This window comes from Labrus mixtus, chromosome 5, assembly GCF_963584025.1.
Source record: "Labrus mixtus chromosome 5, fLabMix1.1, whole genome shotgun sequence".
NCBI lineage: Eukaryota > Metazoa > Chordata > Actinopteri > Labriformes > Labridae > Labrus > Labrus mixtus.
The window spans coordinates 32,130,637-32,157,412 of NC_083616.1; the positions used below are offsets into that span (position 1 = coordinate 32,130,637).

Consider the following 26,776-nt stretch of genomic DNA (forward strand, 5'->3'; position numbering starts at 1 on the left):
CCACACGGGAGACGGTACGCTCCATAACACCTGACTGCCTCCTTTATTCTGAGTGTGAAGAGGACGAGATTATGGATGTAGAGAGGAGGACTCCACGTTGATGAAGTGAAACTGTGTTCATGTGAGCTGCGTCTTCTGCATGCTCACCGGTCACTTTGATCTTTTTCCAACCATGCAGGAGGCGGGGCTTCCTGTGGCGACCTGCACGAGGAACAACATGTTTTTTATCTTTTTTTCTAATTGTGCCTCAGTTGTGTTGATGTATGTGTTGTTCCTGTTCTGTAAGCAGCGTGAGAAAAGTTAATTAAAAGTTGTTCTGAAAACAGAAACATGGATTCTGATTGTTGTACTGAAGACGTCTGTGTAACTTTAAGCTGATTAACCATCAAATATTTACGCTCGCTCTCATCCTCCGGAACGCCGTCCCTAGTAATCTGTGCAGCTTTCCTGAAAAACAAGATAATCTGAATTATTAAAAACGGCCGTACGATGATGATTGACAGATTCAGAGTGAGGCCAAAACAAAGGGCGAGCAGCGAGGTCAGAGGAGGAGGAATGATCAATCGGAGACGAGCGCACTGATCTGTTTGGCTGTTGTTTTGTGTCTCTCTCTCTCTATTGGTTGATTTGTGTGTTGTTGATGTGTAAATGTGACCTTCACATGTTTGATTTAAAACATTTATCTCTGATTTTAAGGGCATTAAAACGATTCTTCTCTCCAGAGAAGTCAAAAAACAAAGAAGACAGAGTGAGCACACACGTCAGACGCTGACACCTTCATCCTGCCAGCCTCATCAATTCATCAGTCCTCTCCTCGCTGCCAACGCTCGCCACAATCAGCCACACTCCATTTTTTGCCATTTAAATATCTGAACCCATTTTCATGCAAATGTGAAATTTATTGTCACAAAGCGTGCAGCGCTGGCACTCACACCTCATCTTAATGAACACGGGAGCGCTCCCTCATCAAGTCGGAGTTGGAGTGTGATTCATAAAGAGACGATTCATGGCCTCTCGTCTTCAAACACTCTGCGCGCTGCGCGACGATTGATGAAGTCGTCCGTCAGATTGATCGCCAGCATTCACCAAATGAAAATGATTATTGAATTACTGTGGCTGAGCCGTTAAAAAGAGGAACGCACTCGTAAAGCGCTGAAGTTGGAGCTTCTGTGAACCCACTCAATTAAAAAGTACGAGGTAATCGCCGCTACATGCTGTTAGTTTGAGTTATGGTGGTTAGCTCAGTCGTTAGCCGCCGCCGCTGCTCCTGAGTCCACGGTGCAATTACTTAAGAAATGAAACATGAAGCCTTTTAAAGAGCAGCGGCGGTCTGCGGCGAGGTGACCTTTAAGAAGTGCGGTGAAGTGAGAGAGAGAGAAAGTTACTCTGCAGGGTTTTGTCCTGAGAGCTGCTCACAGACGATTCTAATCCTTAATCTGCAGCCAGAGCCGGAGCGTGACATGAACTGTGAGCCCTTAATCTCAATACTGACGTTAATCAAAACCTGGAAATGAGTTTATCCTCTTTGTTTATCGATTTGTTTTCGACCTCTGACACTGAAATTAACGTCCCTCACAGCCTCCAGAAGATCTCAATATTCCACTTTAACACTTTAAGTTCTTACAGTTTTAAGTTACAGACACGATGCTCTTTCATAACGTAAGTTAAAACTGGCACATGTAATGTAATGTTTAGCCATCGAAGCTCATTTTCAGCTGTATTTCCTGCAGGTGAGTGACAAAAGACAGACCAGGTTCAATAGACCACAGACAAAGTCTTAATGGAAGAAGCCTGAGTGAACTGAAGGATTTTTTTTAACCCTAACCCCTAACCCCTAACCCCTCACCCCTAACCCCTCACCCCTCACCCTGTGCAATCTGTTGAAAACTGGACAATATTTATACATCAAACGTGAAATCTATACTTGAACCGTGCAATATTTAGATTAGATAGATAAATAGATTTAGTGAATAGTTTCTGCTGATAATATGTCTACACTCCTGCACTTTAACTTACGTATCACTGATTGCACATCTCCCTATGTCAATACTGTCCATTTACAACTCTGTTTTTGCACATTTACATTTAATCTTCATATTTAAGACTAGTAATGCTTAGTTAAATCCTGGTTGTATATATTCACATTCTTAGTTTTGATATTTTTAGTGCTTATTTACTTTGTAGTTAATATTATATTGTGTTTAGATTTGCTAATACTGTGTTTTTTTACTCATATTGTGTGTTTGGACAACCTGCTGCTGTAACGCCACAATTTCCCAGTTTGGGATCAATAAAGTAATTCTATTCTATTCTATTTCTACGCTGTTAATCAATCAGTGTATATTCATATTTGTAAATATTGTTTATATTCTCAATTACCTGCACTTGAACATAGCTTATTACTTATACTACTTTATTATTGCTTTCACTTGGTACTTATGCTTATTATATTGTTATACTATTTTTTATTTTATTTTATATTGTGAACTTAACTGAACTTCCTACTGATTTTTGGTGTTATGAGCAACTGTAGCAAACAATTTTAAAGTATTTCTAATTCTGATTCTGATTTTACACTTCGGCATCGGCTTCACTTTTCAACACCGGAGGTTACCGCTTGGATCAGACAGCGCAGCAGCGTAAAGGACGCTTAAACAAAGGACAGAAATAACCTAATAATAATAAGAAACTAAAAAAATGCATATGATCTGAAAATGAGAAAATCAAATGAGAGGAAAGTTTATCTCTGGGGTCGGTGTGTCAGAAGCTCAGGAGGTCTTTGTCCCGGCAGCAGAAGCCGGACTCTCGAGTAGACTGAGCTCCCCCAACCTTCAACGAGGTGATCGGGGACTACTACCACCGGACGTCTCTGATGCACCGCCACCACCATCGGACTGTGTCGTCCCCACAACCACCGCCGTCCTCTTTCATGCACAGCCTGCTCCGACCTCCACCTCAGACAACAGGAATGAGAGGAATACAAAGGAGAAATCCTTCCTGCTTCCCATTTTTCTTAACGATGAGTAAGGTCTTTATCCTTCTTTTTTGTAAAGCGTCTCGAGATAAAACTTGTGATGAATTGGTGATACAGGCAATAAGAAAGATTAAATGTGTCTCTATTTTCATCAAAACAACGATTTTTGTGACCTCAAATAAATCAAATCACTAAATCATCAGTTCATTTTTTTACAAGATACGTTTCTGATTTATCATGTCATTTCGGTTTCTTTCACCCTTCATGGTCAGGCAGCATCCAGCTCGCTTCAGAAGGTGCATCATATCTCTTCCTGGTTTCTGCCTGTTAAAAGTTGACCCACACTTGATGCATGAGCACACTTTGTTTCTGAGCATCTTAAAGTCTCAGTGTGTAAATGAGTGATTGAGTTTCAACAGGCCCCTCACAGCGCTGTGTTTCTGCAGGGTTCCTACGACCACAGACTCCTGCTCAGGTTGGATGTTGTTTCAGGTCTTCTGCGGTGAAAAACAAAAAACACTCACTCTCACTCGATCCTTTAATTCCTGTTGTTGGTTAACACTCAGAGACATCTCTGCGCTCCGCAGCATAGCTCACCTTCAGTCAACAAACATGCTGGATTTAAAAGAGGAGCTTTAGAGCTCACAGCAGAGATGATTGGCCGCACGCTGTGAAACTCTCTCTGGGTGACAGCAGAGCAACAACAGCAGCAGAAGTTCCCTGAAGGATTTTAGTCCCTTTGTTTTCGACGCCGCCTTCGACTAAAGCAGCGAGCGACACCGGGGACGAGATGACAAACATGTTGTTCTGTGTGAGCTCACCAAAGTGTTTGTTTGCCTTCACAAAGCACCTGGTTCAGCTAATTCCTCACAGCTTTCACTGGATTACAGTTTGGGAGGTGTTAAAGTGAAGCTCCGCCCCATACCTCTCCCGTCAGTGACATGAGGACCAATAGGAGAGAGCCTCACCCTCCACCTTTCTCCCCCTCTTCACTCTCTCCTCTGCCTCCGTCCTCTGAGGATCAAGCCTCCATAATCCCCAGATTTTATATCCTCCAAAACAGCTTGGGCCCATCAGCAAATTGCGACGGCATATGGTCCAGGTTTATGATTCATCTGGCACACGCAGAGCGCCGAGCGCCAAGCGCCGCCTCATCCGTGTGCAAACACCAGGAAAATATAGGAATGTTAAACGATGCCAGAGTAAAGGAGGAGTACGGGATGTGTGTGTGGGGGTCAAGTTTGTTCAGACCAGAGTGAGCAGCAGATCAGGATGTAAACACATCCACACCAGGTAAGCTCAGGGAGAGGAAGAGAGAAAAGAGAGACAGGGGGAGACGAGAGAGACGGGGGAGACGAGAGAGACGAGAGAGACGAGAGAGACGAGAGAGACGGGAGAGACGAGAGAGACGGGGGAGACGAGAGAGACGAGAGAGAGACAGGGGAGACGAGAGAGACAGGGGAGACGAGAGAGACAGGGGAGACGGGGGAGACAGGGGAGACGGGGGAGACAAGAGAGACAGGGGAGACGAGAGAGACAGGGGAGACGGGGGAGACGAGAGAGACAGGGGAGACGAGAGAGAAAAGAGAGACGAGAGAGACGAGAGAGACGGGGGAGACGAGAGAGACGAGAGAGACGAGAGAGACGAGAGAGACGGGGGAGACGGGGGGAGACGAGAGAGACAGGGGAGACGAGAGAGACGAGAGAGACGAGAGAGACGAGAGAGACGAGAGAGACGGGGGGAGACGAGAGAGACGGGGGGAGACGAGAGAGACGGGGGAGATGAGAGAGACGAGAGAGACAGGGGAGACGAGAGAGACAAGAGAGACAGGGGAGACAAGAGAAACGGGGGAGACGAGAGAGACGAGAGAGAGACGGGGGAGACGAGAGAGACGAGAGAGACGGGGGGAGACGAGAGAGACGGTGGAGACGAGCGAGACGGGGGAGACGAGAGAGACAGGGGAGACGAGAGAGACAAGAGAGACAGGGGAGACGAGAGAGACGGGGGAGACGAGAGAGAGACCGGGGAGACGAGAGAGACGAGAGAGACGGGGAGACGAGAGAGACGGGGGAGACGGGGGAGACGAGAGAGACGGGGGAGACGAGCGAGACGGGGGAGACGAGAGAGACGGGGGGAGAAGAGAGAGACGGGGAGACGAGAGAGACGGGGGAGACGAGAGAGACGAGAGAGACAGGGGAGACGAGAGAGACGAGAGACGAGGGAGACGAGAGAGACGGGGAAGACGAGAGAGACAAGAGAGACGGGGGAGACGAGAGAGATGGGGGGAGACGAGAGAGACGGGGGGAGACGAGAGAGACGGGGGAGATGAGAGAGACGAGAGAGACAGGGGAGACGGGGGAGACGAGCGAGACGGGGGAGACGAGCGAGACGAGAGAGACGGGGGAGACGAGAGAGATAGGAGAGACGGGGGGAGAAGAGAGAGACGGGGGAGACGAGAGAGACGGGGGAGACGAGAGAGACGAGAGAGACGAGAGAGACGAGAGAGACGGGGGGAGACGAGAGAGACGGGGGGAGACGAGAGAGACGGGGGAGATGAGAGAGACGAGAGAGACAGGGGAGACGAGAGAGACAAGAGAGACAGGGGAGACAAGAGAAACGGGGGAGACGAGAGAGACGAGAGAGAGACGGGGGAGACGAGAGAGACGAGAGAGACGGGGGGAGACGAGAGAGACGGTGGAGACGAGTGAGACGGGGGAGACGAGAGAGACAGGGGAGACGAGAGAGACAAGAGAGACAGGGGAGACGAGAGAGACGGGGGAGACGAGAGAGAGACCGGGGAGACGAGAGAGACGAGAGAGACGGGGAGACGAGAGAGACGGGGGAGACGGGGGAGACGAGAGAGACGGGGGAGACGAGCGAGACGGGGGAGACGAGAGAGACGGGGGGAGAAGAGAGAGACGGGGAGACGAGAGAGACGGGGGAGACGAGAGAGACGGGGGAGACGAGAGAGACAGGGGAGACGAGAGAGACGAGAGAGACAGGGGAGACGAGAGAGACGAGAGACGAGGGAGACGAGAGAGACGGGGAAGACGAGAGAGACAAGAGAGACGGGGGGAGACGAGAGAGATGGGGGGAGACGAGAGAGACGGGGGGAGACGAGAGAGACGGGGGAGATGAGAGAGACGAGAGAGACAGGGGAGACGGGGGAGACGAGCGAGACGGGGGAGACGAGCGAGACGAGAGAGACGGGGGAGACGAGAGAGATAGGAGAGACGGGGGGAGAAGAGAGAGACGGGGGAGACGAGAGAGACGGGGGAGACGAGAGAGACGGGGGAGATGAGAGAGACGAGAGAGACAGGGGAGACGGGGGAGACGAGCGAGACGGGGGAGACGAGCGAGACGAGAGAGACGGGGGAGACGAGAGAGATAGGAGAGACGGGGGGAGAAGAGAGAGACGGGGGAGACGAGAGAGACGGGGGAGACGAGAGAGACGGGGGAGACGAGAGAGACAGGGGAGACGAGAGAGACGAGAGAGAGACGGGGGAGACGAGAGAGAGACGGGGGAGACGAGAGAGACGAGAGAGACGGGGGGAGACGAGAGAGATGGGGGGAGACGAGAGAGACGGGGGGAGACGAGAGAGACGGGGGAGATGAGAGAGACGAGAGAGACAGGGGAGACGGGGGAGACGAGCGAGACGGGGGAGACGAGCGAGACGAGAGAGACGGGGGAGACGAGAGAGACGGGAGAGACGGGGGGAGAAGAGAGAGACAGGGGAGACGAGAGAGACGGGGGAGACGAGAGAGACGGGGGAGACGAGAGAGACAGGGGAGACGAGAGAGACGAGAGAGACGAGAGAGACGGGGGAGACGAGAGAGACGGGGGAGACGAGAGAGACGGGGAAGACGAGAGAGACGAGAGAGACGGGGGGAGACGAGAGAGACGGGGGGAGACGAGAGAGACGGGGGAGATGAGAGAGACGAGAGAGACAGGGGAGACGAGAGAGACAAGAGAGACAGGGGAGACAAGAGAGACGGGGGAGACGAGAGAGACGAGAGAGAGACGGGGGAGACGAGAGAGACGAGAGAGACGGGGGGAGACGAGAGAGACGGGGGAGACGAGCGAGACGGGGGAGACGAGAGAGACGGGGAGACGGGGGAGACGAGAGAGACGAGAGAGAGACAGGGGAGACGAGAGAGACAGGGGAGACGAGAGAGACAGGGGAGACGAGAGAGACAGGGGAGACGGGGGAGACGAGAGAGACAGGGGAGACGAGAGAGACGGGGGAGACGGGGGGAGAAGAGAGAGACAGGGGAGACGAGAGAGACGGGGGAGACGAGAGAGACGGGGGAGACGAGAGAGACGAGAGAGACGGGGGAGACGAGAGAGACGAGAGAGACGGGGGGAGAAGAGAGAGACGGGGGAGACGAGAGAGATGGGGGAGACGAGAGAGACAGGGGAGACGAGAGAGACGAGAGAGACGAGAGAGACGGGGGAGACGAGCGAGACGGGGGAGATGAGAGAGACGAGAGAGACAGGGGACACGAGAGAGACGAGAGAGACGGGGAGACGAGAGAGACGGGGGAGACGGGGGAGACGAGAGAGACGGGGGAGACGAGCGAGACGGGGGAGACGAGCGAGACGGGGGAGACGAGCGAGACGAGAGAGACGGGGGGAGAAGAGAGAGACGGGGGAGACGAGAGAGACAGGGGAGACGAGAGAGACGAGAGAGACGAGAGAGACAGGGGAGACAAGAGAGACGAGAGAGACGAGGGAGACGAGAGAGACGGGGAAGACGAGAGAGACGAGAGAGACGGGGGGAGACGAGAGAGACGGGGGAGACGAGAGAGACGGGGGGAGACGAGAGAGACGGGGGAGATGAGAGAGACGAGAGAGACAGGGGAGACGAGAGAGACAAGAGAGACGAGAGAGACGGGGAGACGAGAGAGACGGGGGAGACGAGAGAGACGGGGGAGACGAGCGAGACGGGGGAGACGAGAGAGACGGGGGAGAGAAGAGAGAGACAGGGGAGAGAAGAGAGAGACAGGGGAGAGAGAGACGGGGAGAGAAGAGAGAGACGGGGAGAGAAGAGAGAGACAGGGGAGAGAGAGACGGGGGAGAGAAGAGAGAGACAGGGGAGACGAGAGAGAGACAGGGGAGAGAAGAGAGAGACAGGGGAGACGAGAGAGAGACAGGGGAGACGAGAGAGACAGGGGAGAGAAGAGAGAGACAGGGGAGACGAGAGAGAGACAGGGGAGAGAAGAGAGAGACGGGGAGACGAGAGAGACGAGAGAGACGGGGGGAGACGAGAGAGACGGGGGAGACGAGAGAGACGGGGGAGACGAGCGAGACGAGAGAGACGGGGGAGACGAGAGAGACGAGAGAGACGGGGGGAGAAGAGAGAGACGGGGGAGACGAGAGAGACGGGGGAGACGAGAGAGACAGGGGAGACGAGCGAGACGGGGGAGACGAGAGAGACGGGGGAGACGAGCGAGACGGGGGAGATGAGAGAGACGAGAGAGACAGGGGACACGAGAGAGACGAGAGAGACGGGGAGACGAGGGAGACGGGGGAGACGAGAGAGACGGGGGAGACGAGCGAGACGGGGGAGACGAGCGAGACGAGAGAGACGGGGGGAGAAGAGAGAGACGGGGGAGACGAGAGAGACGAGAGAGACGAGAGAGACAGGGGAGACAAGAGAGACGAGAGAGACGAGGGAGACGAGAGAGACGGGGAAGACGAGAGAGACGAGAGAGACGGGGGGAGACGAGAGAGACGGGGGAGACGAGAGAGACGGGGGGAGACGAGAGAGACGGGGGAGATGAGAGAGACGAGAGAGACAGGGGAGACGAGAGAGACAAGAGAGACGAGAGAGACGGGGAGACGAGAGAGACGGGGGGAGACGAGAGAGACGGGGGAGACGAGCGAGACGGGGGAGACGAGAGAGACGGGGGAGAGAAGAGAGAGACAGGGGAGAGAAGAGAGAGACAGGGGAGAGAGAGACGGGGAGAGAAGAGAGAGACGGGGAGAGAAGAGAGAGACAGGGGAGAGAGAGACGGGGGAGAGAAGAGAGAGACAGGGGAGACGAGAGAGAGACAGGGGAGAGAAGAGAGAGACAGGGGAGACGAGAGAGAGACAGGGGAGACGAGAGAGACAGGGGAGAGAAGAGAGAGACAGGGGAGACGAGAGAGAGACAGGGGAGAGAAGAGAGAGACAGGGGAGACGAGAGAGAGACAGGGGAGACGAGACAGATGGGGGATGAAACAGACTCTAGTGGACACTGCAGGTATTGACAGTGCTGACTTCATATTTAAGCTCATGATGTCTGCTGGATCTCCTACAGAAAATGAAACAGTATTTTTGTATTCTGAAACTTTCCTCATTGGGTTTCTCGTCCTGTTAAAATGTGCTCTACAAATAAATCTGCCTTGCACTGGTCAGTTAGTTTAATTGAACATGAATCAGATGAGATGCATCTCTGTAACAGCTGATGCTTCTAGAAACAGTCTCAGAGACAAACTGTATGCAAATCTATTTCAGGTTTCCGCCCGTTTCAGCCTGTTTCACTCCGTACTCGTTAGCGTCAGAGATAATTCTCAACATTAGCACATTTCCAAACATCTGCTGCAGGAGTCAGAGCAGATCTGCAGCCTCCTCTTCCTGCTCCTCTTTAAATGTGACATGATCGCACACAAACACCTCCAGCTAACTTTCCCTCCGCTTTCATTAGAGCACCGAGCAGAGCGCTGCCGGCAAGGTGACTCCACATGGCTCCCCCCCCCCCCCCCCCCGCCGAGGCTCACCGAGCTCACGCTATTGGCTCACAGGGCTGTCAGTCAGGCGCTGGTATCGGGTCGATGTGGACTCAGACTGCCTGTGTGGATGTGCTGCTGCTGACAGCCAGTATGTTGGAGGTTTATCATTAGCAGGATCCAGACGGCCGCTCGACTCCCCCCCCCTCCCCCCCGGCCCGGTCAGGTCTGACTCAACATTTGCCCCGCAGAGCTCCAGCACACATATTGTCCCATCATTATTTCATACCTGGCAGGAGCAGCTCTGAGCAGGTTCAGGTGCAAAAACAAGCTCATGTGGAAACATGTTTTTCTGATGTGTGCAGATGAAGAGAAAGAGGAAGAGGACGAGGAAGAGGACGAGGAGGAGGACGAGGAGGAGGACGAGGAATCTGAAACCTTCAACATCACTGAACATGTGTTCTGATCTCATGTCTTCATCTTTGTTTGCACAAGTAAACATTTAAAAAGAAAATTGCACAGCAGACGGAATATTTCTCCCATTTTTGATGAACAAATCCTAGAAACAAACACGGCTCAGAGGGTAAACGTTTGGGGAATGAGCCACAGGTCGGACTTGAACGATACCAGTATGTACCAATATGTATGTACCAATCATGCATTTAAATGTAACGTCTTCTTCGTTGGTAAAGCTACAGGAAGAAGTAAAATGAAGCTGTGGAGCGGCGGCTTGCTAACAGAGCAAAAGATGCAGAGATGCTGCTTCACTTGTTGCTTTGACTGGTGAAATAAGGTGACGTCGAGAGAGGTTCGATTTCCACTTATATCCTTCAAATTAAGTTCAATAGAGAACAAACCATGTGACATATTTTTGTAGGCCAACCCTGAAGTATCATCGCCATGGGGTCTAATGAGAATTCTCCTATGGGATGTTTTCATTGGATTTTGGATCATTTCAGAAAATAATCTCTGTGTTAAACACACGTTTCTGAAGCGTAGGCGTTTTGTTCAGCAGGATAATCTTCACAGATGAACGCCATTTTTATAATGTTTGAAGCGTTAATGCGGCCGACAGAAGTAAAAAGCTAACGTTATGCTAAAGCTAACTACACCACGGTCTGATGATTGTGACGTCACTAGCGTTACGCTTCAGACGATCTCTGATAAACTAATCCACGTAGCTTCATAAATAGTTTACTAACATAATATTCACCTTAACCTAAAGATTAAACCTACAGGAGACATCTCCGACTAGTGAGAGAGTTCCCGTCCTCTGTGTCCGGCGTGATGACGTTTAATGTCCCCGACAACCGCTGTAGTCACATTTAGCCACTTGTTAGCAACCGCCTTTTTAAAGACGAGTAAAAACTTCAAACTTCACAAGTGGAGGTTTTACCTAACGTAGTTTATGTGGTCTAACAAAACACCAACATCTCTTCAGCTCGTGTTAACCACAGACCTTATTTCAGGAGTCTAACCACAAACACATTCAAAATCCCCGTTGACTTTTAGACGTTAGACCCCATGGCGCTCAAATGCTAACTCACTTCCTGGTTTCAGGACTCATTCCTGTGGCGCTCTGTTAGCAGCTCGGGTAAAGAGTGAATTTGAGCGGCATCCTGTCGGTCCGTTTTTGTAACATCTGCTTGTTATGGCTTCTCTTCCTTTAAAGGTTTAACAGCTTCAAGGAGACAAACGTTCCTCCACATGTGCTCATAAACGTCTTTAAAGCTCCTGAAGGATCTGCTGGACTTGTATCACACACACACACACACACACACACACGAGTGTGTCTGCGCTCACTGAAATAACAGAAGACCATCGTGGGGGGGGGGGGGGGGTGTAATCGTCAGTAATCTGTATCAGCGCGTACAGACACACTGAGCTGTAAAACTCACAGCAGCTCACAGAAAAGAGCATCAAGATAAAGCTTGTGAAATCCCCAAACCGCCGCGCTCTCCTAATCCCTCCACCTGCATCTCCCCGCGCCGCCCCAACAGCAGCGTCCACATCGCCTGAGAAGGGATTTAGACCGTAATGCTCTCAGAAAATACAATGCAGGAAAAACCCAAGTGTCAACTCTATAACAAGCTGTTCAGGGGGCCGGCCGGGCGGCGCTCTGCGAGAGGTTATAGCAGGCCGTGTGACGGCGCCGCGTTTGATCCCTCGGTTAGCCAACTTTTCAGGGACGAACTGTGGGATAACCTGCCGAGGCCAGACGGGGGGCTGCGGCGGGGACAACAGCTGCTCGAGTCCGCTCGCTGGCTGCCAGAGAAACTTTATACCAGCGGAAGTGGAGGTTGAGATTTTTTACGGCGGCTAAGCCCTCTCCGTCAAACTGTGAAAACAGAACCTTGTGGCAGAGCTCAGGCTGGATTTAGGAGTTTGCTCGCTTGTGTTCCCTCTCCGGTGAGCGTTAATATAAAAATAGAAGAATGTAAAGAGCTGTCCTCATGTGCCGTTATGATTCCAAGCAGCCTCTCAGACTTTTGGATCAACGGAGAACAAAAGTGGATCATTTCCTCCTGGAGTCACTCAAACTCTTCTTTGAGGATTTCATTAAGTTCAGTCATCATAATGAACTTCTCCTCCGACAAAGCGCTCGTCTTGTTTCTCTTTTTGTCTCGTTTCGTGACTCTCTCTCTCTCTCTGCAGCGTCTAAGCTTCTTTAAACACTCGACATCTTTGGGGTAAATCAGCTGCTTTTTTGCTCTCCTCTCGTCGTCTCCTAAACTTCTCTGTTTGTTTTATCATATCTGCAGTGTGTACCCAGCACGTTTACATTCACTCCATGTATGAGCTCAGTCTGCTATACGAGGCACAGAGGAGAACAAACTTGTCATGAACAGTGTTGAGGCGGTAACAGTTCTGTAGTCATGTGAGGCGTCACACACTCGTCTGATCTGCTGCTGAAGACGCTTCAGTGTTTCAGTTTTTAGATGTAGTTTCTTAACGTTCACTTGGTACGATGTTTAGTTATCATGATGTGTGAGCGATTATTAATGAACGCCGTCTGACTCCGCCTCCTGACTGCTGCCCCTGTGATTTGTCAGGCGAGACGTTTGGGCTGGAGATGTTCTCCTCTCCTCTCTTCTGTCTCATGGAAAATATAAAAAGCAGACCGTTCCTTTAAAAGAAGAGCAACGAAAAGAGGCACAACTTTTATTACACACACCACACACACACACACACACACACATACTTGTTTACAGGACATATCAGGACTTGTGACAAAAACGCGACAAATGGGTACAGGCCTTTCACACACACACACACACACACACACACACACACACACACACACACACACACACACACACACACACACACACACACACACACACACACACACACACACACTCACCTCAGTTGGTATCTTGTCACAGCATGCAAACACGGAGGAAGCAGAAGGTGTACGAGTGCATATTTTGACTAAATGCAAAAACCTCTTTTTTGGGGCGATGAACACCTCGGAGGGATCCTGCCTGTGTGTGTGTGTGTGTGTGTGTGTGTGTGTGTGTGATGCCTCCGGTGACTGACTTCACAGGGGGAGAGGCTGCACACTGTCCACTCCTCTGTCCACACACTCTGAATAATCACGTTCCCTGTCGGGCCCTATAAATCTGTGAGGGGCCAATTAAAGATGGCCTTCAGCACGTCCAGCACACACACACACACCACACACACACACACACACATCACACACACACACACACACACACACACACTTGTTACAAAGAGAGTAAACACACAGACACTGATCTCTGTTCACTGAATGTTTATTTGAAACAACAGTTGAACAATAAAAACAATAACAAACATTATAAACATCAACAAATAGAAACAGTGTGAAACTCTTAAAAAAAGATGTTTTTATTTTTTATGTTTTTTTGGTTCACACACACGTGTGCAGCTTGTGTGACCTGAACCTTGTCTTAAAGGTGCGGCGTATAAAAAGGCAATGAGAGAAATAAAAACTGTACATTCAAAGATAATCAAACGATAAATTAGAATCCTTCAGCGTGTTTAAAACGCGCTGAGAATAAAGAGGCGAGCAGGAAGTAGTGCTCACTAAACAAACGAGAAAGAAGATTTTTTAATTTGCAGACGTCGTGATCGACTTTTTAAAAAGATGAAGTGAGACACTGGACGGACAGAAGAGGTCAAAGGTCAGGGTGAAGAAATATGACAGGAGGAGGATTTTTCTATTTGACATTTTAGGATTCACTTTCTTTAACGCTTTTCTCTCTCTTGAGTGTGTGTGTGTGTGTGTGTGTGTGTGTGTGTGTGTGTATTTTAAATTAATTTTGTTTTGTTTATTTTTGTTTTCTGTAAACAACGCTGAGTTGACCTGTGATTGAAATGTGCTGAACAAATTAAATTAAATACGAAACGTTTTTCATAAACATCAGAAATATGAAAAAGTGACTTCCTGTCAATCATTTTGTCTTTTTTTTTCTAAATCTAAACTTTATAAATAAACGTCTCTCGTGTTTTCTCGACACTCGATGATTCTCTGAACGTTAGAAATAAAAAAAATTTAAAATTTAAAATTTTGTTCTTCTGGAAAATAAACGACATTCAGACGATCAAATTTAATACGTTTAGAAAAAGGAATCCTTCAGAAGCTTCAAACTGCAGACAGACTCAAAGACATCGATTTTGTTTTGGTGCTAAAGGTGCGGCGTGCGGAGGACACGGCGTGTAGAGGACACGGCGTGCGGAGGACACGGCGTGTAGAGGATGCGGCGTGTAGAGGACGCGGCGTGCAGAGGACGTGTTTCCTGCAGCAGACTGACTCGTGTTGTGACTCGTGTCTTTAAACGTCTCCTCACTTCGGGTTAAAAATAAACATTTCATGCTTCTGTTTTAAAAATGGCGGTTAAAAAAATGTTGGAGCGTGGCGATCAAATTTAAGGTCAAAGTGAAAGCGCTGCGTAAAGGGTTAAAAACCGCGCCCCCGAGGATCTGATCAGCATTTCTTCTCTGCGCTGTGATCGGGTCGAAACAAAGGAATAATTACGGTGCCCGTGTTTCTGGCGCCCGTCCCGCCCCGCCCCGTGTGTGTGAGTGGCTCAGGCGCCCGCCCTCAAACTTGACGGTTGTTGAACTTATTTTTAGTGTCATGTGAAAAGCTTCCCCGCCCGCTCACAGACATCCCACTGACCCAGCCACTGGTCATTGTCTATACCGCTTCCCGTCAAAGCCGGGCGCGCTTTGTCAGGTTTCCACTCGAATATCCATTTCACATGTGAAGTCGGGAATCCGAAGTGACTGGATCATTCGAGCCTTTTTCTTCAGCTGCTGCCCCCGTTCCTCCCCCACAGTCCTTCCGCTCGCTCTGACATCATTTGGGATTGGCGTCGTGACAGCGCGCCACAGAATCCACAATATATATAAATATAGATCTTTCTTTTTGGGGGTGATGGGGGGCGGTGGGGGGGAGGCATAATTTCTGGAAATGAACAATACTTATCCGTCCATCGCACTCGCTCCTTTGGGTTTGCGTTTTGGACGTGGAGCAGCGTCGCCGTGGCGACCTGTCCTCTTTTTGAGCAGAGAAGAGGCAGTAATAGGTCATTCAATGTCAGGAGGCGTAAAGAAGAGACAGCCAGGTCTTCACAGGCTGCTGCTCGCTGTTCTCTTTAATTATTTTAATTAAACTTTGATACTCTGGTGCGCAGAGAGAGCGGGCACTGAACGGGCGCTGTTCGGGCGCTGTGACGCGTCCGGGGGAGCCCTCAGAGGATTGGCTGGATCTGTAAAGAGTGACCTGACGGGCGTGTTTGTGCGCTACGCCCTGCTGAGCAGAGAGCAGACTGCGCTCAAAAACACCACGTGCCGTGTCAAGGTCTTCAAGGCATCAATCCCTCAAAACGCCGCTCGGATCAGCGTGGTCAGGGAGGGCTGTCCCGCGGTCCAATAACGCTCTATTAATTTCCTGTCCCGAGTGCATAATGACGGGAAGGTGTCTTTTAAAAAAAAAAAAAAAAAGTGGTGGTGCCTTGCAGCACCTTGGGGCGTCCTGTCTCCAGTTTGTCATGCGTGTGCACTCTCAGTGTTAAAGTGACAGGACGCGGCGGTCAGAGGGCGGCCGGCGGGCAGCGGCTCGGTGGAAGTTGGAGCGTCTTTGTGATGAGACATCGCCAAGAGGCAGCTCACTTCTGCACTGTGAGGCCCGCTGGGACTACTCCCACTGCCACGCCATCGGCCAACAGCCCCGATCCCTCCCCCGTTTCTTTTTTTTTTTTTTTCCCCGATAGCGTCCGTCTGTGAGCATGAAATGAGGTTTTTCACAGAAGGCTCAATATGGTCAGAATATGTTAGGCCTTTGGTGCGCACCAAAAGATAACCGAGTCTGAAAGCTGCAAGTTCTTCTTCTTCTTCTTCTGCTTTTTGATTTGATGAGGAACATATTCTGTGCTGATTAAACGTCAGAGAATAACGAGCGGCGTGAATATAAACGTGTCGGCCTGCGTGCTGCGCTGCATCGGGGCGAGACTTTGTGCAGAGCAGCGAACAGAAAGTCGTTAAACTGCACCGATTAAAAAAAAAAATAAACAGATTCTTCTTCTCTCTGTTGAAGCCGTCAGCTCGTCCTCACACTTCTTCTTCTTCTTCTTCTTCTTCTTCTTCTTCTTCTTCTCCTTCTTCTTCTTCTTCTTCTTCTTCTTCTTCTACTGATGCTGCACGCGGCTGAAATTTACACACCGACCCTGAAACAGAGAAGAAGAAAGAGGAGAGGGTTAAGACTTTAATAAATGAACGTCACACTTCACAATCAAACATTTATGTTTTTTATTTCTCTAAAATTCATTCCTCGTCACGTTCGCTTTAAATCTTCTTTCAAAGATTTTTTAAGAAGAATAATTTAATAAAAATTATTCCAAAAATATAAAACACAATCTGGAGACCATGAAATAAAAATAAAGTCACAGAAAACAGATATTATAAATTTGATATTTTAACAAATTTAACTAAAATTTAAATATTAAAAATTCAAACTCATGATGAATTACATTTACTTATTTTGTTCTTTTTCTGAATTTAAATCAGATGTGATTCTCTAACCTCCTGAGTCTGAGGCTGGATTTACTCATTTCAACATTTTCTACGTTTGTTTTATTTATAATCATAAATATATTTTATTTCTAAAATAAAAAAATAAAATAATGTTAAATATAATTTTTTTATTTAAAGATGTCGACAACACGTCAGAATACAAATTAAAGTGAAATAATGAAATGAAATTAAAGACACTTTATTTCAGTGATCACACCAAAGTTATCATAATAATAATAATTTAATAATTCTAATATTATTATTCTGATGTCAAACAGAAGTGAAATACAAAAAATGAAGAAGATATATATTTTTAAATAATTTCTTGACGCTGCTGAGAAAAAAAAATCACCAAAAAAAAAAAACAATTACATTTGATGGATCAACAAACGTGTCTGTTCCCTCGACACCTTTCTGACAACACGGAGCAAAATAAGACATCTGTGTGTGTGTGTGTGTGTGTGTGTGTGTGTTGTGTGTGCGTGTGTGTCAGCCTGTTCACCAACAGTAGGCAGACTGACACCAAGAGGGAGCTCTCACACAGCGAATCTCTGACCTCTCTCTCTCTCTCTCTCTGTCCCTCACACACACACACACACACACACACACACACACACACACACACACACACACACACACACACACACACACACACACACACACACACACACACACACACACACACACACACACACACACACACAGTAACCTGACTCTAAGAATCGGCCTCTCTTCTTCACATCACTCTTTAAAATCGACCATGTCAGTCAGTGCGTCTTCATTCAGGACAGGCGGCAACACGAGACGGGCCTTTCATTTTATTAAAACTCAACTCGTGCACAGCAAAGACGGGAAAGTCTAAAATTATGAATTTACACCAGAAACAATATTAACCTGTGTAAAAACATCTGGATATAACGACACATTGAATGATAAATCCCTGATTGGATCTCGCTTTGTGAGACGGCGTGCAGCCCTGCAGGACGGAGGTTAGAGATCTTTGATTTTAGTGTCTTGCTGATTTTTCTCCTCATTTCACCACACACTATTCCAACCCTTGTTTGGCTGGTTGTCTGTGTGTGTGTTCCAGGTGCCAGGAGGTGCAGCCGGGTCGTGGTGTATCCAGAACTCCTTCATCATGCACACACCTATACACGACTGACTCCTACATCTTATAATGTTGTTAAGTTGAATGATTTAATTATGTGTACAGAGGGGCGTGTACAGACAAGTTTAACTGGGCTGGCCCAACGGGGGCACCGACTTCTGGAGGGGTGGGCAGTGGGCAAACATGTAGATCTGAGGTGTGATTAGAAGAAAATATAAATCTTCTGAGCTCGATTCATTAGAGACTCAAAAACAAAGAAGTGCAAAGTCAGGATTTAAAGTACTTATGTGCAAACTGTTGTACACTGTCTAGTGCATAGATCTGCATTTTGGGGTGCCAATCAGATTTCAAGGGGGGCCCATGCCACCCCTGTAGACACGCCCCTGTTTGTACATAAATGTATAATATTTTCACAACTAAATCAGTGTCTGCTGATTTCCTGTCCAAAATATCTGAATCAGGCGCTTCGACCTGCATCCAAGAATCCCATCCACAATCTACACATCTGTCAGACCACCACAGCAGCTACAATCTACACATCTGTCAGACCACCACAGCAGCTACAATCTACACATCTGTCAGACCACCACAGCAGACACAATCTACACATCTGTCAGACCACCACAGCAGCTACAATCTACACTTCTGTCAGACCACCACATAAACCACAATCTACACATCTGTCAGACCACCACAGCAGCCACAATCTACACATCTGTCAGACCACCACAGCAACCACAAACTACACATCTGTCAGACCACCACAGCAGCCACAATCTACACTTCTGTCAGACCACCACAGCAGCTACAATCTACACATCTGTCAGACCACCACATAAACCACAATCTACACATCTGTCAGACCACCACAGCAGCCACAAACTACACATCTGTCAGAGCACCACAGCAGACACAATCTACACATCTGTCAGACCACCACAGCAGCTACAATCTACACTTCTGTCAGACCACCACATAAACGACAATCTACACATCTGTCAGACCACCACAGCAGATACAATCTACACATCTGTCAGACCACCACAGCAGCCACAATCTACACATTTGTCAGACCACCACAGCAGCCACAATCTACACAACTGTCAGACCACCACAGCAGCTACAATCTACACTTCTGTCAGACCACCACATAAACCACAATCTACACATCTGTCAGACCACCACAGCAGCCACAATCTACACATCTGTCAGACCAGCACAGCAGACACAATCTACACATCTGTCAGACCACCACAGCAGATACAATCTACGCATCTGTCAGACCACCACAGCAGCCACAATCTACACATCTGTCAGACCACCACAGCAGCCACAATCTACACATCTGTCAGACCACCACATAAACCACAATCTACACATCTGTCAGACCACCACAGCAGATACAATCTACGCATCTGTCAGACCACCACATAAACCACAATCTACACATCTGTCAGACCACCACAGCAGATACAATCTACGCATCTGTCAGACCACCACAGCAGCCACAATCTACACATCTGTCAGACCACCACAGCAGCCACAATCTACACATCTGTCAGACCACCACAGCAGCCACAATCTACACATCTGTCAGACCACCACATCAGCCACAATCTACGCATCTGTCAGACCACCACAGCAGCCACAATCTACACATCTGTCAGACCACCACAGCAGCCACAATCTACACATCTGTCAGACCACCACATCAGCCACAATCTACGCATCTGTCAGACCACCACAGCAGCTACAATCTACACATCTGTCAGACCACCACAGCAGCCACAATCTACACATCTGTCAGACCACCACAGCAGCCACAATCTACACATCTGTCAGACCACCACAGCAGATACAATCTACACTTCTGTCAGACCACCACATAAACCACAATCTACACATCTGTCAGACCACCACAGCAGCTACAATCTACACATCTGTCAGACCACCACAGCAGATACAATCTACGCATCTGTCAGACCACCACAGCAGCTACAATCACTCCTAACCTTGGTGGGTTAACTCAGGGTCTTACCCTAACCCAGGGGATCAACATAATCATATTTTTCCCTCTTATCTTTGGGTTTATTCTTATATTAGGTTTGTATTTATATTAAATGTGTTGTTCTCTCTAAATTAATTTAGTTTCTGCAACAAACAACTTTAATCAGCTCAATTTATCCACACATGCGCACAGACACACACACCAGGAGTACGCCTTGCATTTTGAAAGGTTCTACTCGATATTCACTTATTAACAGGAGGTCAGCACAGAATCAGCAGCAAGCAGCTTTATACTAACATTATTAAAACGAAGCCATGAGAAGCTTCACTTTTGAAAGGAGCAATGTGCATTACCAAGAGGGATGTACGGACAGAGGAACTTCTCTAAAATGCAAAGATTTCTGTCCAAGGATTTGGTCAACAGGAAGTGTTGGACCAATATTTGCACTCTGGGACACGTTATCAAAACTCGCCGTTGTCATGAGAGAGCCTAAGTTGCTGTATTTGGCTAAAATATTGTTTTTAATATCAGTTTAAATTTTAGAAATCTGCACACAGACCGAGTTTGAAAGAATGATGAAGTGAACTTCTGAAGTGTCTCTTCTTTCTCTGCCTGAGAAAACTAAAGTACACTTTTGCACACAGATTCCTCTCAGGTGGATTTTCCTCGTTCAGGTATTTTGGGTCGGAGTGTTTGTCTCCTGAGCTGCAGGCTGAGATCACCCCCCCTCCCCTCCCCCTCCCCCTCCCCCCACCTCCTCCCCTCTGCAGCAGCTCGTACAGTAAACTCTCTACAGTCTGGCTCGGGAGCAGAAGTGTGCACGGACCGACTGTGACGGGGGCTTTAGACAAGCTGGAGAATCTTCCGTTCCTCATTATTTGGCAGGGTGGAGGGTGTTTGGTGGAGGGGTGGGGGCTTCGCTCCGTCTCTGCATGGTAAGCCCCTCGACGTGTACCCTCTGCAGCTAATCTCACACAGTCAACAAATAAGGCACATCAGATGCTGTTTTGGCCGCGGCCATCAGAGCGGCTAAGTTCAGTGGATTTTACGGGTTTTACAGTGAGCGGGAGGGTGGGGGCCGGGGCTGAGCGGCGGCAGGATGGCGGGCGGAGCAGAAGAGCGACGGGGATCTGCTGCGAGGGCGAAGCAGGTGCAGCACAATACGGTCAAACCCATTCCAGCTCCCCCTGTTCCCGGATGAGCAGGGCCGACTTGGCAGCGAGCTGCACCTTGTAACACAGCCATGATGGAGGGACAGGGGGCCCACCTGTGCCCCCCTCCCCCAACCAGCTCAGAACAATAGTCTGAGGATGTCAGCAGGAAGTGTCAGAGACATCTCATCAGACAGACGGGAGCGTGACTGCAGATAGACGGGTGGATGAGTCAGGTGGAGACGGAGAGGTGAAGAGACAGGAGGGGGGAGGGGTGGGGGTGACCTCTAAACCGACCTCTGAATAAAGATTGGTTATTAAGGTTCATAAGAGACCCTTCACATTGTGAAAATAAATGCAAAGATATTGACGGTATCTTTGGAAGAAACTGATAATAACGTCCACTGTTTAAAAAAATGAAACCAAACAAAAGTCGGTTTGAAAAACGACGTCAAGCGACTTCTTCACTCTATGACACTTTCAAGTGTTTCATATACTTGGACATTCATGAAGGTTAGAATATAAAAAAGAATCAGTAGATCAGTCAGTTACTAAAATAATCTTTCGATGGAGCTATAGTCTCCTCGGACATCTGACTGCATCGTGTGGTACAAAGAGACGAGCACATTCTCTCCCAGGTGGTGAAATAGAGTTTCTTTGTCTGATGCACAAAGCGGCCTGTTCTCTACAGACTGTGTTAAAGTCTGTTTCCACCCAAGAAACACTTCATGTGGAACTATCTGTTTCCTCTGATACTGCACAAGTTAAACCATCAATTGAGCATGCCAGTCTCTGCCATGATACATACCATTAAATACTCTGCATCAAATGTCCACTTGCTTTTTTTTTTCTTGCATCAGCATTTTAGACCGAGGGGCAACTGCTGTTCTGAAAAATGTCGTCAATGTGAAAATGCATAATTCTCAAGGCTGGTTCCAAAAGACCAGGAAGTCACATACACACCCCATATGACCTTTTCTGCTGACCCCACTTATAACTCACATAGAGGCTGTTTTCTAAACCGCCTACATCCTAGTCTTTCGTTCTGATTGGTCCAAAATGCAATATGGGAACAAATGTGAGATCCTCAGTTTGACTAAAATAACTGGATGTACTGATTTCGAAAAATCTACAGTCTGCATCAGACCAGTCTCCCTCGCGTACTGTTTCCCACAATGCAAAGCACCAGTTCAAAGGTCGACATGACGGACAGCTGCAGCGTCCAATCGTAACAGAGGAAATAATCTCAATCAGACCGAGCCACACAAAGAGACCACCAGTTATCTGTGTTGATTCTCTAAATCATGAAAATCTAAATTAATCTCTCGTCAGCTTTTTTCGGACTCTAAGTTGACCCTACGCTTGTACATTGAGGCGGCGTTTGACGTCAGCTGGGCTGTTGTTTACTTCCTCATTCCAAGACCAGAAACCAGCTGAGCCTGGCCCGGTGCAGAGTAACCACCGACTGGAGGTCACACTAATGACTACTGTCCAATGCAGTATGTAGTACATACAGGATGCTACAGCTGATAGTAGTCTGTTGTAGGCCATTAGTGTCACAATGCTGAATGTTCAAACTAAACGTGGGTTAAGTTTCAGATCATGAGGTAAACATTTGTTGGAGTAATCCCAGGATGAGTCTGCAGAGGGCGCTAAACGTCTTGTTCTGTAAATCACGACATAGTTCCCCGATATGAAACCAAGAATTTCAGCAGACGGCTTCATGCCTCTAAGTGAGCAGCTGAAACCTCTTACATAGACTCTCTTCTCCCAGACCTGGAGAGAAGGCCTCCCCTGGCAGCCCTGCAGCCTTCTGCCCGCCCAGGAAGGCTTCCAGAGAGCTGGCCAATCAGAAGGAAGTGGGCACATGGTGAAGGGGAAACAGCAGCAGAGACAAACCTCTGAAATGAGGGTTTTTACTGACGCCAGTATCAGATCATGATCAGCTGCTCTGTAGGTTTCACACACTGACGACACGAGAGGTCAACATGAGGAGGAGACGGGAGCTTTGCTCGGCACACGCTGTACTGAGGCTGAATCTTTTTAAAACTCATCGTTTCTATTTGATGAAGGATAACCAGCTATGTGTCAGTCAGGAGAGGCAGCGAGCCGAGCTGCCTCACAAACGTTTTGGTATTTTATCTGATAAACGGTTTTCAAAGATGAATCAGATCCTAAAGCTGTGGATTCATTTTCTCATCGATGTCTTGGCAGCTCAAAGAAAACACTCTTTTAATCATTTAGTTTTTCAAATGAGAACTCAAAAGAATGAAACAATGAACCAGGACGCTGCCAAAACGTTACAGAACTCTTCACTGATTATTCCAAACTGTGTTCCAGTATTTCAAATTCTTGTGTCGTCCATAATCTCTTCATGTTGTGAAGAGCTGCCCCCCCCCCCCTCTCTCTCTTGTTAGCCGTCCTCTCTGTGTGTTGACAGGAGCTGCAGAGGTCCACGTTTGTCCTCACTAAACATGTTTGTCACTCGGACTTCTGGCTTGTAGCGGGAGGCAGAGCTCCAGACGTGAAGAGTGTTAGATTTGATTCTCTCTCTCCTCTCAGCAGTGTTCTCACCCCGAGCAGCTTTATCGTCCCCCAAAGTGAAACTCGTTCAGGAGCTGTGCAGCACAACATGTGAAGGTGACAATCAGCCAGAGAGATAATGAAGAAATCTTTTGATTTAATGGTTTGGTTTCCCATTCCCCCCCCCCCCCCCCCTTCAGGACTGGTTGAAAAGTCACAGATTGAAATAAGGCTGGATGACTGTGTAAACTTTTCAAGCTGCGTCATAAGACTGCAGGAGATTCTGGTTTCGCTGCAGGGTTTTCAAAATGTGTGTGTGCCAACCTCTTTAGCCTTGTTCACACAAAACTCCTGAAGTGTTCAGTCTGAGTGTCATGTGTGAACACAAACAGATGAATGTTTCTCTCTCCTCCAGCCTCCTCGTGTTTATTCTGCAGAAAGTCAGAGTGAGCTGATGTGAGAACGCCGCAGGATATAATGAGGAGAATTCACCTGGAGCCAGTGGGAGGGGCCAGTGGGAGGGGGTGGTGACCTTTATTCCCTGTGATCTCTGCACGACCATAGACTGTCTGCACGCCACCTCTACCATCTCCGTGCTCTAATCAAACTGCTGCTGCATGTTTCCTGTTCTCCAGTTTGTTCTTCTCCTCTCTTTAGTTCACATTGAGATTCTCTTCAACTACACGTAGCGTTGATACAAAGACACATATTCTCATTATAGCGTCGTATAGAGGACTCTGTCCCCCACACGGCCGTTTTGGACGGCCCTCAGTTTGTCAGATATGAGAGCAGTTATCAGGTCAACAGGTGTTGCAGCGATGGAAGCGGGCAAGAGAAGTGGTTCAGATAGAAGTGATTGTACCCGACCTAAAAAGCCTCTGCATGTTTCTAATAAGCTCCACGAGCAGAAACGTGCTCAAACTAGGATCAATATTGGAGATGCTTTTGAAAAATGGAGAGAGGTTAGAACACAGAAAGGTTTACAGACCCATGCAGAGCTGGATAAACACTGAAGCGGAGGGAGACAGCTCTATGATGTTTAGAATTTAGACTGCAGTACCCATTTTAAACACTAGGTGTCAGAGATTCATACTGCTCCTTTAAAGTTTCTGTTGCAGAGGGATGAGTTTCAGTGATGAGGAGTTAATTGGATCCAGTGTCTGATTCGTCGGGTCCAAAGTTTTGTTGGAGATCTGGAATACGACGTTGGATTTTTAAGGTTTTTTAGAAAAGTGATGCTATGATGGAAGTTTCCCGAACGCTCCGATCATCCTAACAAACTTCAAACTTGTACATCATTCAGTATTTGATCAAGAGTGAGCGTCCTGGGCCCTGGAGGTCTTCTATCAAAGGATTTTAATCTTGAATTTCCTGCTGAATGTCGACAATAATCTGTACATTTCTCACAGTCTATAAATTAAACAAATGTACGATGTGTGAGTAACGATCTGTGAGCGTGTTTCTCTGCTCAGAGGCCGTCAGAAACGATTCTGTTCGACAGTTTTTGGAGACAAATAAGAGAAATAAACACAGCTGATGATGAGATTTCTTCCTTCCAAATGTTTAACCGAGATCATGGTATTAATTGATTGTATAGTTTGTCACATTAACAACATTAACGTCAGAGAATAAAGCAGATATCCATTTAGGTTACTGAACCAATCTCCCATCTGGACCGAGCGTGCAAACACTTGCAAGCATCAGAGTTGTAATCCAGTTGCAAGATGTTTATTTTGCAGTGATAAGCTGCAGGATTTGAAAGATTTCATCACCAGAACCAGACTTTTTTTTCTCCTCCACATTAGAGCTCTGCAGACTACACAGTAGCTTAGTTAATCCTGGGATTACTTAATCCAACAAACAGGACGACGGCGACTCACCAATTTATCCGTTTGTTGTTGTGACTTCATGTTAATGAGCCGAGTTTCAAACTGTAAAGTTCCCATCGGGCTTCTGGAGATGATACATGTTTTACTTTTTAACTCTTTCTGTCACCTGGAAAGGTTTGGAAAGTTTGGATGACTCTTCAGGCTCCTGATATCACAAAGAACGACCAGGTAATGGTACATCAGGAGGATAAAATACAGACTTATGTAGGGACCTTCAAAATAAAATACAGATTTATGTAGGGACCTTCAAAATAAAATACAGACTGATGTAGGGACATTCAAAATAAAATACAGACTAACATAGGGACCTTCAAAATAAAATACAGATTTATGTAGGGACCTTCAAAATAAAATACAGACTAACGTAGGGACCTTCAAAATACAGACTTATGAAGGGGCCTTCAAAATAACATACAGACTTATGTAGGGACCTTCAAAATAAAAGACAGTCTTCTCCTAAAGTGAAGCTGCTCCATTGTCCCTTCTGGGCCTCCATACATGTGTGGTGGTGACTGTGTCTGCAGAGACTCTGTCCTCTGACTGGATTTTACTGTTCTGCTTTGTTCTGGTCGACTGGACAGGAAGGTGACAAACACCGGCGGTTAGCTTGTGCTAGTGTGCGTTAGGTTGCAGTGTCGCTACAAACAGGAAAGACTACGAGTTGAGCTGCAACTTGATTGCTAACGATGCTAGCTTTAAGATAGCTATCAAACTCATGGTCCAAAGATGGTTCAAAGTCAAGATAGCGGCGACCAGCGGCGCTGGTGGTGCAGTGGTTAGTGCCTGGCCTGTGGCTCCTTTCCCACATTCCCCGCTCTCTCTCTCTCCCTGATTTCTGACTCTATCCACTGTCCTGTCTCTCCATTAAAGGCACAAAAAGCCCAAAAATAAATCTTTAAAAAAAAAAAAAAACCTTGATGCTTTATACCTGCAACCCAGGCGACACGGTGATAACGTCCATTTCTTATACAAAGATGGTTTCAAAACAGATCTCTGCACATAAAGTGCATAAATAAAACTCAAGAAGAGTGACGTCACACACACACACACACACACACACACACACACACACACACACACACACAGAGTGGAGACCCGGTCAGCTGACATGCTTCACTCGAGTCCTCGTCCACATATTGAACACATTAAAAGTTCAAGTATGAAAGAGACACACAGCTGCACGGGGACAGAGGAGAGAGAGAGCCAGAGTGTGAGCAATCCTGCACTGCACACACACACACACACACACACACACACACACACACACACACACACACACACACACACACACACACTGCCCACACAGCACTGCCATCTGGCCTGCTGGGAAATCAGAGCCACCTGAGACT

General features: G+C 48.0%; 1 protein-coding gene across 2 annotated transcripts in view; it reads right to left on the reverse strand.

Moving 5' to 3' along the window:
• Positions 1–13,451: 13,451 nt before the first annotated feature.
• antxr2a (ANTXR cell adhesion molecule 2a) overlaps positions 13,452–26,776 on the reverse strand; it is an 82,216-nt gene continuing 68,891 nt past the window's right edge. Inside the window, exons 17-18 of one of the 2 annotated variants that reach the window (XM_061038984.1) lie at positions 16,379–16,402; positions 13,452–16,324 (exon numbers count right to left, since the gene is read on the reverse strand). In XM_061038984.1, the coding sequence (XP_060894967.1) occupies positions 16,217–16,324; positions 16,379–16,402 (132 nt within the window). In that variant the 3' untranslated portion in view covers positions 13,452–16,216. Of the gene's footprint in view, positions 16,403–26,776 lie in introns of both variants that reach the window. The other variant, XM_061038985.1, reaches the window with a different exon arrangement.